The following is a 12,216-nucleotide window of genomic DNA, read 5'->3' on the forward strand; positions in this document are numbered from 1 at the left end:
CTTTATTTTAAAATAAAGTATTTATAAATTCCTATTCCCTTTTCTTCATACAAACAGCCAATAAATTATTATTATTTTATTTTATTTTATTTTTATTTTTTTGGAGAGACAAAAGCTGAAGCGTTACAGCTCAAAAACATTTTGTTTTGAATGGGTTTGATTTTGTATATGGAGCTGAAAAAAGCTTTCCACGTCTTTCATTGCACAGTTACAGCCCACCCAAAAATGAATCTCATCTTTTACAAAAGAAAAAAAAAGATTTGCACAAATAAGGAGCATTTTCATTTAGGTTGTAATAATTGAGGTTTTTCAACAGTATCTTGTGCAAAAACAAAATGTAGTAATGAACATAAAACACATGAAATAAACATAATTGTTTAGTCTTAATGGATCAGAATTAAATAAAATGTTTATATAGAGCTACTGTGGTGTCTTGGAAAGAAATATAAAGCTGACAATGTGACCAACAAGCCTCCTTTAAAGAAAATGAAAGTTAGCACCATGATTAAGTTCAAACTTTAACAAAAAAAAGAATGAAAACTGCAAGAGAATTATTATAGAATAATCATTTTTATTTCACTGTATGTGCTTCCAGGAATATAAATATGATTCATATAGTCAGGGTCATGAAGAATAATAATTATGATAGCAATCTATCTATCAATCAACTCCCCACTTTAAATGTCTCAATCTGTTGATCTACCATTAAATCACTCTTCTGCCCTAATTGGCCTAAATGTCAGGCTGTTACTTGACTGGCAGACAGCATCTGTTCTTTGATTTGTGCACAGATGGTGGGAGGAGCTGAAGGTCAGCGTGGTTACTTATGTGTGGGTGTGCATGTGCTCCGAACAGAATGACTCGTCGTCTGAAACGAAACCCTGGTAAGGGAGAGCAATATGTGTCTGGCGAAAGTTTAAAGGAGTGATCGAAGAGTCAAAAGCAAAATATGTGGGAAAGAAAGAGTTCTGGCAGCACAAGCGCACATAAAAGTGCAGAATAGTTTTGAAATCAAAGTTCAAAAAGTGACCRCACAGATGAGTCATACAAAACCGAGAGCTGTTGTTTGTCTGCTGTCTGTGTTGTGTAACAGATATCATTTGTTAAAGGGAAAGAAAAGAGTTGATTTGATGAAAACAAAAACTTCTAAACACAAAAGTGGAAAGTAGATTACAAAATAAAACCAACACCAAAAATGGTGATATCTTTTCAATGCTTTAAAAAAATCAATCTTGTAAAACTGTAAAGTCATATATCACAATTTACTCTGCATCCAGATGGTTTCCACTTGGCATAAACAAGAATGGCTTTAGCCCATATGCCTGCTGTATGGCTAAACTGTGGCCAAGAAACACGAGGGCAGATGGTACAAACACTGTTATACTTATGAATCATTTCATATATTTATATATAAATCAACTAGAAAAAAACTACTGATTAATGAAATTTGGCTGGACATTGTCCATGGAAGTTCTTTTAGCTTATATGTTATCCTTTTTGCTCTGCTTCAGTGAACCTAAGGCTACTCTTAAAGACTCCAATTTATGTGATAATAAATGAAACAGAGTAAATATAGAGAGTTTTTAGGACAGAGTTAATGATGCCTAATTAAAGTTTGCTTAAATTAGACTTTAGTAGCATTAAATAATGCTTGTGAGTGATTTAAAGTTTTTTTTTTTTTATTCTCCACATCAAATCAAAGCAAAACCATTGCATAAAACATGATAACTACATTTGACAAAAGGTCAGTTTTTTTTGAGTAGGGTCACTTCTGTTCAAGTGGATTTGATTGTCCCATATAGGGTTTCTCAAGTAAATTAAAGTGCAGCTATTGTTCATCAGCTAAAAATACAGCCACTCCTGAAGCTTCCGTCAGAACATTGCTTACTAAGTAGCTATGTGGCAGTGAGAAAGCAGCTTTAAAAGTAAGTGAAAGTGTCAGTAGTCAAATTGTTATTCTGAGCAAAGATGGGACTTTCTCAGTGTGAAATCAGAGCTAGATTGAAGGTTCTTCGGGGTGGGGTGGCGTGGGGGGCAGTAGCGTGGTATTCTGAATCACTTTGATTAAACTTGATCACTTTCATCCAAAGCACGATCAAGCGGACCAAAAGTGACCACATCATCAAAAGATCATTACATCAAGTTCTGTGCACCATGAAGGAGAAAAACAACGTCGCCACGGAAGAATTTGCTTAATGAAGAATCCAAGACTCAAATCAGCAATGCTGTCATAACAGGGATGTCTGGAAGTGGACTGATTAGAGGTGGAAAAAAAATTGAACCAGATCTTTGAGGGGTAGAATGAAACTAAAATCCACCACAAACAAYGTATATTGCTTGTTTCTTGGGTCAGTGATGTCTTGAATATTTTTGTCATAGCACTGTTTCTTGAGATGGTAGTTTGTCTTAACAGTCACAACTTGCTTTTTAAAAGAGGGGGTATTGTGTATTTTCCAGGTATATGTAATTTAATTCTATACCACAAACAAATAACTGTTACCTTCAGGTGGTCTGAAAATGTTTTATATATCAAAAATAATTTTGACTTAACATCAGAGCCTATCTAAACACTCTGAAATTGGTCTCTACCATTTCTGACACTCCCACTTCAACACATCTTCGCAACAATGCTTTGCGGAAATGGGTGCTCTGTGGTGCAGGAGCTCGGCTGCAGACTGAGCTCCAGGGAGGAGTTTTATGTTAATAGGCGGTGCTTTGTACCAGTGAGTCTTTAGGCAACTCCAAAAGACTACCACAGGAGGATCAAGGATTTTTCAAACATGCGTGAACGAATCAAAAACACTACTATGGGTATAATTTTGATTAGCTAAAAGACGATTTGCCCCCCCCCCCCCCCCACACACACACACACACACACACCGAAAGGTAAAATCATGCATTATTTTTGTCTTTACAAACCTTAACTGTTAAGATCCATGATCAGATAATGGTTTTACATTTACAACTATAATAAATAATGGATTTTTAAAACTCGTTCAGTTTTCTTGGAGGGTAAACAAATTCCACTTAAGGCTGCAGAGTACAWGATTATCTCTATAGTAGACATTTAGCAAGTTGGGTGTGGAATTGTGATATTTTTCTGAGCATTAAATTAGCATTTTTTCCCACCCAGTCTGTTTATTTGCATGTCCCAKATGCGCACTGATGCTGGACTGCATCCAAATGCTCAGCTGAATTCTGTTCACAATGTCCCAGATTCCATTAGTTTGGCAGATTTGATGGCGTTGCCGGTAAGGTCTGACTCCTCTGCATTCAGAAGCGTGTAATGCATCCTTTCATGACGGCTTGTTGAAAGTGACATTGAGACCATTAATAAAATCTCATTCTCTGTGCAGCCAGGCGGCGTGGCACACAATCCAGCATCGGATAAAAGTGGATAAATGTCCACTAACTCCTTTCGGTCCAGAGGGCAATTTGTTACAAATAATGACTGGACCATATATGTGCACACGTTTTAACACTCTTCCTTCAGGTATATTTGGTCATTCCTGGCCTGTAAGCTGAAGTATAGAAGAAATGATGAGGGAGAAAGAATGGTAACAATATATATCCAGTTTTATAGCATGTTGRGGGCACGAGGTTGATGGATGTGATGGTGGTTGTAAATAAAAAAAGAGGAAAAAAAGGAATTGATACAGCCTGAAGACAGAGTAGAAGAGAGGGTGATGTAGATGGCCCATAATCCTTAGAGGCTGATGGCACACTGGGTCTTCTGTGACTGAAGTTTATACTCGTGTCTGTGAATCTGATGGTGATAGTGATCTGCCTATCAAAAAGATGCAAGGGAAGGAAATGGAGTTACGGGAAATAAGAAAGGAAAGTGGGGTAAGAAACAGACAACGGGGGAAGAAAGAGACAAGGCCAGAAAACCCATTAAACATAAAATCAATCAACAGGAGTGAAAGACAGAGAGTGAAATGCGAAGAATAAGATCTTACAGAAAGCCACAGCAAGACTGAGAAGGATAAAGAAGGAATCCTCAGATGACTGCGATATTGATGACAGCACGTTGGGGAAGACGGGATGAACGGATGGGAGAGAGGGAGGCAGGATAAGGAGGCTRAGAACGAGTGATCAAAGCACCCCAGGCCATGAGAGAGAAGGAGCGAAGGAGAGTGAGATGGGAGGGAGGGGATGGCGAGTGTGAGGACGAAGGAAGAACTAAGAGGGAAGAATGATGGGTAGGATGAAGAAGGCAAGYAAGAGGAGTTAATGAGATTCAGGCAAAAAGAGGGAAAAAATCTTGATGCAGCAAAATGGTGGTGGAGGAGGAGTTGAGTTGTAAGCAGAGAAGAAAAAAAAACAAAACAAAGAAAGAGCAAAGGACGAAAACGCAAAGAAAAGTGCAAAACCATCTCGGTGATGTGATAAGRAATTAAGGCAACATGGCCAACACTACCTCTCTCTTTCACAGACATTCAGGGTAACACATGTATCACCCTCTACCACTGACACTTTCCCTCCTCATGAGGGTCAGTGCACAAGTCTGACTTCAATCTCCCCATGTTACCATCTGAGAAAAACTGAGTGAAGTCCTTAGCATTTTAACCACAACATACCAGATTAAAAATCGATATTACGCAACACATCAAAACATATAAATGAACACTCAWGCYACTAATAATTMGTAGAAATGRTAACACTTTATAKTAACTACACCTTATTTAGCCCTACCTAATCAATGATGAATGGTTTGTTAACCTCAAAAACATAATTAATTATTAATTAATTGACCCAACTTTGGGGCACTTTGGGTTAGAGAATGTTTAAATTGACTATGACTCAGAACAAATTTCCACAGGTGAAAATGAACTTGWGGCCCTTCAAGGTTTTGACTACATTAACAAATTCTTTAAAAGCGTAAATAGTCTTCACTTCCCATAAAAACTAGTAGATTAGTAAATAGTCAATTCAAACATTCTCAAACTGTTAACACGACTAACAAATACTGCAAAAGTACTTTCATATGACCATTTGCATACAATTACACACAGTTTCTTGAATAGTTAGTTCATGAGTTATTAAGCATGAATAAACAATGAGTATGTTGGTTTTGATACTGGTCAGCCTTCATGRGTAAAACATCAATAAGTACTGTATGTTAATTTATTGCTTATTTAGTATGAATCATCCTTATTTAATGATGTTTTTAAGGTAACTACCCATGTATTATTGATTAAATAAGGCTACTTATGCTGCAGTTTTTATTGTGTTACTTCAGAAATGCAAATAATATGCTAGAATTTGCCTCTCGAGAATTATATTAAATAGCAAACATAGCAAAAAAAACGTATTAATTCCAAGTTATTGTTCCAACAGGGAGATAAATATCTTTAGAAGTATAAAGTCCTACCAAAGACAATTCTATTAATTTTCTTTTCTGATTCTTAAATAGTTTTTTAGTTACTTCCCAACCACTTTGTTTCTCAAAGCACATTATTGCAGTATGTGATTATTCTTTGTATGCTACAGACAGGTGTTAAAATCCAGTGGGGAAAAAATAAATGAACCATTGCCCTCTACAGTGATGGGATTCAATTGCTCTATTATAATAGAGGCTCAGGTTTGGAGGGTGGCCTCTTCTTGGAAGAGAATGCTGTTATCCACAGGGTACAAATGGGCACCGAACGATTTGATGAAAATGATGGGGAATCGTACGCTGTGGCCTATTTAGTCATCAGGTCTTAAGCGAAAATGAGCACTTGTTGAAGATTTTGGACCGAGGTTTTGATGGAAACAGTTCTTTCTAGAGATACAGCGTTTCAGACTCGAGGATTTTGAGCTGCACTGAAACATATTTGGTGTTTAGAAGTAGCGTATTCTAGAATGGCACAACTGAAACTCCAAAAAAACTAAATACTGATCCCCTTCCTTAAGTATTCACCGTTGAAACTAAAAAGGGAATGTTATTTCCCACTTTCAGATGCTTACATCAAACAGGCTGAAAACCTCTTTCTCTTGAAGTCATTGCTGCACCTCTGCCTTCTTCGTGTCTCATGCATAGTGAAGTATTGTCAATCACCACTGCCATGTTCTCCACAGCCGTGGTTTTTCTTTCACTTCTACTTATCACTTGTCTCTTCTACTCTCTCATTGTTTTGCAAAATGGGAAGCAGGTGATTAGTTCTSTTCAGCTTGCTCCTCACTGTCACACTGTTGGCACGACTGCTTTTAAAGCATGAGGATCAAAGTGGGCAATAATACTACGGCCTATAATACAAAGTAGCTAAGACAAAAAGAAGATGAAAAAGGTAAATAAAGATATCTTGGCAAGCATTGTGAAGCCACATCTAATATATTATCGGAGTTAGCCTATATAAATCCAATGACATATTCATGTGTGTCATTACCAGAACAGAATACAGAAAAAAATAAATAAATAAAAACGGCAATACAAAAGCAAGCTTTTAATACCAACGTTTAAAAAAAATTACCATAACTACTTATTTTACACTGCTAAGAATAAAAGGGAAATGAGACAGCCCCCAAAAAATGGTAGCACTTAACACTGTCACACAGATGTGRCCTAATGACTGCAGCAGCAGCAGGCTGGATCCAAAATTATCCCCTGCAACATGAAAAAAAAAAGTTTCTAGTTACTAGATGTCAGCTGCTGCAACATTTAACAGACTGTATTCAAGGTTGGCTTTAGGTATCTCACCCTTGCTTTTATGACGATGCAGCAAATGTCTCTTTTTATCAGAGCAGCTGCTCCTGAAGTGGTCTCAGCGTTGCGCTGCCGTCACTTGATGACACGCTGCAGAATTTGCGAGGATCTTAATCGCATTATGTGTCAGCTAAAATTATTACCTTTCATGACATCGGAATTACCTTTAGGTTTTGTGAACAATGCAGTTTTTTTTTCCTGGTTATTGACAGATGAACAGTTTAAAATAAAAGCAACAGGGGCCATTTTGGATCAACACATGTCAAAGCTGATTAACAACTATAAACGTAAGCTTAGCATTTTTGAGTGTTCAAGTGTTTTGTAGTTTTGGATGGGTAATGATTAGAACAGCATTTCTAGTGGCATTGAATGTGCAATAAAAAAACAAGCTGTTTGACTTGTCACAGCAGGAAAAGTATGTTTAGTGTTCAATATACAGTAAAGACGCAGATCTATTGGATTTTGCAGTAAGTCATGACAAAAAAAACTGCATAATACAAAACATCGCCCAATTAAGCCATATTAAATATCGTAAATTCAACCTGCTTTAACTTTATTATCATAAGGTAGAGTTTTTGTTTGCACAATTTGTTTGTTTACTTATTTATTTATAACAAATGCARCAAAGTAGGACATGTAAAGCTCAGTTAGTTCAGTTTGGCCTAGTTCTGCATTTTTAGTAAACGAGCGTGATKAAGTGTCTTTGCAAATTTGGGAGCTTTGAGCATCTGCTAATGTTTTTTGACTGGCTAGAATTATCAGTCTTTGAAATAAAAGACAATAAACATAGTTAAGATCTTCTGAAKTGGGTTTATGTGCAAAAGTTCTGAACAATTAATGGTGGGAATAGGGTTTAATTCTGACTGACGACTGCAATCCACTGCTCTTAACTTCACTTTGATGGTCTGTGCCGTTTTACTTTCCCCTACAGTATATTATGACATTTAGTCACCTTTAGGAGTGAGCTGTGAGATTGATTGTACTGTGAATAGACTATGYTTGAAACTAGAGCACAACATGTTTTGTGCACTATCGAAGTTTGTTGGATCAGCAGTCCTGTCAGTTTTAAGTGGAACATAGCTTGCAGCTAACAACTTTCATGTTTTCTCCTACGGGCCACCTTTGAGTAAAGAGAAGATGTATAGAACACACACACAAACACATACAGCACATATAGTAAGGGATGAACACACACACAAAAACAATGAATATCTCTGGGCACTTTTCAAGAGCATTCTCTTGAATAGGTGGTTTTAAATCCRTGCCGACTCATCTCTGACTTATTGATTTTCTGATATGTGTCAGGTTGTTCAATCTTCGCGGCTTTTTATCTCCATTACAGTTTCTGGTTGGTAATTGCCGTTACCGAATGCCATGTTCTGCATTYAAGATGGCCACCACGTTGCGTTGTTAGTTGGTTATTTTTTTTTTATTTTCATTCATTTATTTTAACAACTTAATTTTCACCACTTCTCTGAAACACACATCACACTTCAGAGCACCTTGAGGGATTTCCATCTGTCTGTCAACTGTCACCGGCAGATGAACAAGCCGATGGGCTGGAAGAAGTGTGTGCGTGTTTGTGTGTGTGTGTGTGTGTGTTTGTGTGTATGCGTGGATCTGCAGGTCTGTGTCCGTCGGTGCTTGCAGATGTCCTGCCGTTGTCATGATAAACCTGTGACAGCTGCCATCCCGCAAGCAGCACTCTCCCATCATGTGGACACACACACACTGAATTCACAATGCTTCATTGCTCTCCTGCAAGTATGACGGGGTCTCTGAAGGTCTTGGTTTGGGGTGTCGGGTCATTTAAACAAATCTCCTCGACTGTCTAGCTGTGAAATGGCTGTCTGTAGAACTGAGTGGTCTGTCTGTCTTCCTGCCCACCTGATTCTGCAGCCAGTACTTACCCCCCTTTTTTTTACACATTTGAGTTTGGGGAATTATAGCATATTTATGTACTTATCAATAAATCAGCAAATGCAATTTGTGACAATTCAATAGAATTGTATTTAAAACAAGTTTCCAGTAAGAAACAACTGGAAATGTGTATTGTTCTCAGGAAAATTGTTCAAATCTTCTGAAGTGTGGTTCTGAGCAAAATTCATCAACAATAATATGACAGTTATAGTTAGCTCTTTGAACAGCTTCAGTTTGGAAAAACAAAAGTGTAGTTCTGATTGAACTGACGAGCTATCAGCTGCTCGGAGCTGCTACAGTCTTATGTAAACTTGTCTCAAAAATGTAGTGATTTATGCAGTCGCATTTTTGAAAACATTTACGCAGATWACAGTCTTACATAGCAAGGTTAGTCTCAGACACCAGTTGTGCAAAAGGGGCCACAGCTAGCTGCCGCTGCTGCTCCAACGTTTTGTGCTAGTAAAAAAAAAACAATTCTACAAAAAAATCTAATGCAATTAAAAACTAACAACAGACATCAAGGTTGTCAAATTCATTTTCACTAAGCTCATGAGCATTATGTTTGTTTGTTTTTTTTCACTTTGACTTAACACAAAATGTCAAACTCCTGTTCTCATTGCTTCAACTGAGCACCTCTAACAAATAACAGATCTCTATGTGGTATCTCCTGCATAGAAACAGTGTTTTAACACWTCCCYTTATAAGCACTGAATAATACTGTGTACAGTTGACTAAATGTGAAATAAATAATACAGGGGGACTCTTAAAAAGAGTGGTATGAGTGCTAACGGCCATCTTGACTTCKGAACTCTGCCACTTTCCGACAGYTAATTCCCACTGGAGGGGCATTTCAGTTTAAAATTAAAACTTGTAAATGGGAAATTCTCATTTCCCAGTACAATAGTAGAATAATTTACATGGTGAGTTTTGCTGGCAGTTTGCTACTTTTAAACTCTSTGCACCTCTGTCTAGAGGTGGGTTGTCATCGTTTAACAGGTAAAATAACTGATATGCATTATGAGAGATGCAGTTTATGCAGTTTTTTGCTAGCTTTAAAGTAGTATATGGTTATTTTAAGACATTGTTACAAGTTTTAACTTCTCACAGTCCACACAAAATGCAGTGGCAGTCTACGTTTGGCCCACGGACCTTGAGTTTGACACACGTGCTTTACAACAGATACATTGTTTGCTACCTTTCCACAGAATCCCAATTTAAAAGCTGAATGATCACGTTAAATTCACTTGCTGATCTATTGAATTAGATTCAATCCACCTTACAGTTCATTTCAAACCAATTATTTTGTTATTCATTTGGTTTCTTGCTCCTTTTTYGGTGCATGTTGTACCAAAACACGTTTTTGTTTTCAAATTAACCTTGTTTTTAGATAATCCAGTTTTGTTTGTCTGTGTTCCTGTCTATTTCTGTCCCCACTATTAGCCACCTGTATTTCCTGTCTCCTCTGAGTGTTCTGTCCAGTTTCTAATATATTTTTGCCAATGTTTCTATCCGTGTGTATTTGGTTATCATCTGTTGAAAGATGTGAGTCTTGGACCAGAGTAATTCTCTCTACCCTTCTTGTGGGAAGAGTTTGGCTTGGTCCCTACCCTATCTCTGTCACCTGTACATGCCCCACTCTACCCCCTCACCCAATACAGCAACGCCCGGATGAGCCCAAACAAAGCATGTGCATGTACACCTGACAGTGCCTGTCTACACTCTTATAAAGGATGTCTTTTTCTGCTTCTCAGTGAGTGTAATTCAAAGATGAAACCTATCTGTCTTCTTTAGATACTAATCTGGTGTCATCTGAAATTGCAYTTACTGGTCGTTAGTAAAATATCTGTCTGCTATAAGAGTGTTACATGCATAATTGCTTCTATGTATAACTATAAAATATACAGGTATAATTTATACCAAGATCACAGTTGGACTCACAGGAAAGAAAAAAAAATCAACATTGGGTCTTTCATCACTGGGACACTGGCTGAAYAACTTTTCTTTGATAACCCAAATATAAGCATGTTTTTAAATATAAGGATGTATTAGATTAGATCAAATAAAAAGTTACAATAAATAACAGATCCATTCCCTAAAATGACCGCCAGTGCACCAGTGATATAAGGCTCAATGTTGTGCTTCTTTTTCCTTCTCAGTGAGTGTATCTGTATAAATTATGTGTATAATTTATTGCTGTGTACACAGCGCAATCCATGTGTCTTTATCTGTTATACAATAATCAGCATCAATTGCATACCACTAATAATCAGATGTGATTGGCAATTTAAACCAAATCTAACATCACATCTGTTCTATATGGTAAAAAAAAAAGAAGTTGATTTGGATTTTAAGTGAAAGCATACTCTAAATGAGGCGATTGGATAATAGTCAAATTTAAAGTTCCTTGGTGGTGATTGGAGGAGATGAGAGCGGAGCTCAAATTATTGGACAAACTGAAATTGTTCCCTATAGTTGGAGGAGAGGACAGTAGCTCTGAGTGTGACAGGAACTGCAGCCTAACCCCTAAACTCAACTCCTAATTCTAACCAGATTAAGAAGTAGACAGCTGATAGTCTCCCAAAGTCAGGACTGGTCAATCCGTCTTGCTATTTTTTTCAAACTTATTTCAGATCTTAAATGTGATGTGAGAGCTCCATATTTTCACAATATGGTTTGCTAATATGATATGTGCCATGAGAAAATCATCCATTTCTAACATTCAAGTCACAAAATAACATCCATGGAGCAAAAAAGAAAAAAAAAAAACAAACGTGATATTAAAGTTAAGATAACAGGAGCAAAATCCATAGGGACAGAGTTGGGGAGTTGGGCTGGCTGATTTATAGTCTGCTAGAGCGGCTGAGAAATGGCTTTAGGTGTATTGCAAATTTGATCTTGAATGCTAATTTGTTAAATTTCTCAATTCTAGTTCAGTCATCTGTTATTTGACTTAACCAAATCTGGAAGTAAATATATTCATGCCAAAAGCATTAATTTCAATTTGGAAGAAAAAAAGAAAGAAAGAAAAAAAAAAAGAAAAGTCCGCCCCTCAGTCCCTCCTCCTCTCCCTAACCCAGGTTTTCTATTTGTCATTCTGATTTGATTGACAGCTGAGGACACATGTGGGGGCACTGTGAGGGGCGGCAGTGGGGTGGTGACCAGTCCCGGTTACCCTGGCAACTATGGTAACCAAGCCGACTGTACTTGGATCCTATTGGCCGAACCTGGAGACACCATCTCTGTCATCTTTACAGACTTCCAGACTGAAGAAAAGTATGACTACCTAGAAGTGGAGGGCTCCGAACCACCGACCATTTGGTGAGTTACTTTCTCATCTATCCACATGTGTCTGTTTGGCTTTTTTTGTTTGTTTTGTTTAATTTGTTTCTTTGCGAGTTGAGGTAMTGTCAGGTTATTTGCAACAAAATTACTCATTTATGGTTCAGAACAAATGCAAAGGAGAGATGAGTCACGATTCAGTGTTAATTGCAAAGGAGTGCAGGCTAAAGCAACATCTAATGAGTCTCATGAGGAAAACTAAGAATCATTTTGAGCTGGAAAGTGCTGCAATAAAACCCAACAAAGTGAACCTGTTGTAAGTTTAGAAC

At 37.4% G+C, this 12,216-nt stretch overlaps 1 protein-coding gene across 1 annotated transcript in view; it reads left to right on the forward strand.

Annotated features, from left to right (window-relative positions):
• LOC106518149 (CUB and sushi domain-containing protein 3) overlaps positions 1-12,216 on the forward strand; it is a gene marked incomplete at both ends in the record, with an annotated part of 95,163 nt that overhangs the window by 33,746 nt on the left and 49,201 nt on the right. The window contains 1 exon segment of the mRNA XM_014009282.1: positions 11,719-11,926. Within this exon segment, the coding sequence (XP_013864736.1) occupies positions 11,719-11,926 (208 nt within the window).

This window comes from Austrofundulus limnaeus, unplaced genomic scaffold (assembly GCF_001266775.1).
Source record: "Austrofundulus limnaeus strain Quisiro unplaced genomic scaffold, Austrofundulus_limnaeus-1.0 Scaffold56, whole genome shotgun sequence".
Classification (NCBI taxonomy): domain Eukaryota; kingdom Metazoa; phylum Chordata; class Actinopteri; order Cyprinodontiformes; family Rivulidae; genus Austrofundulus; species Austrofundulus limnaeus.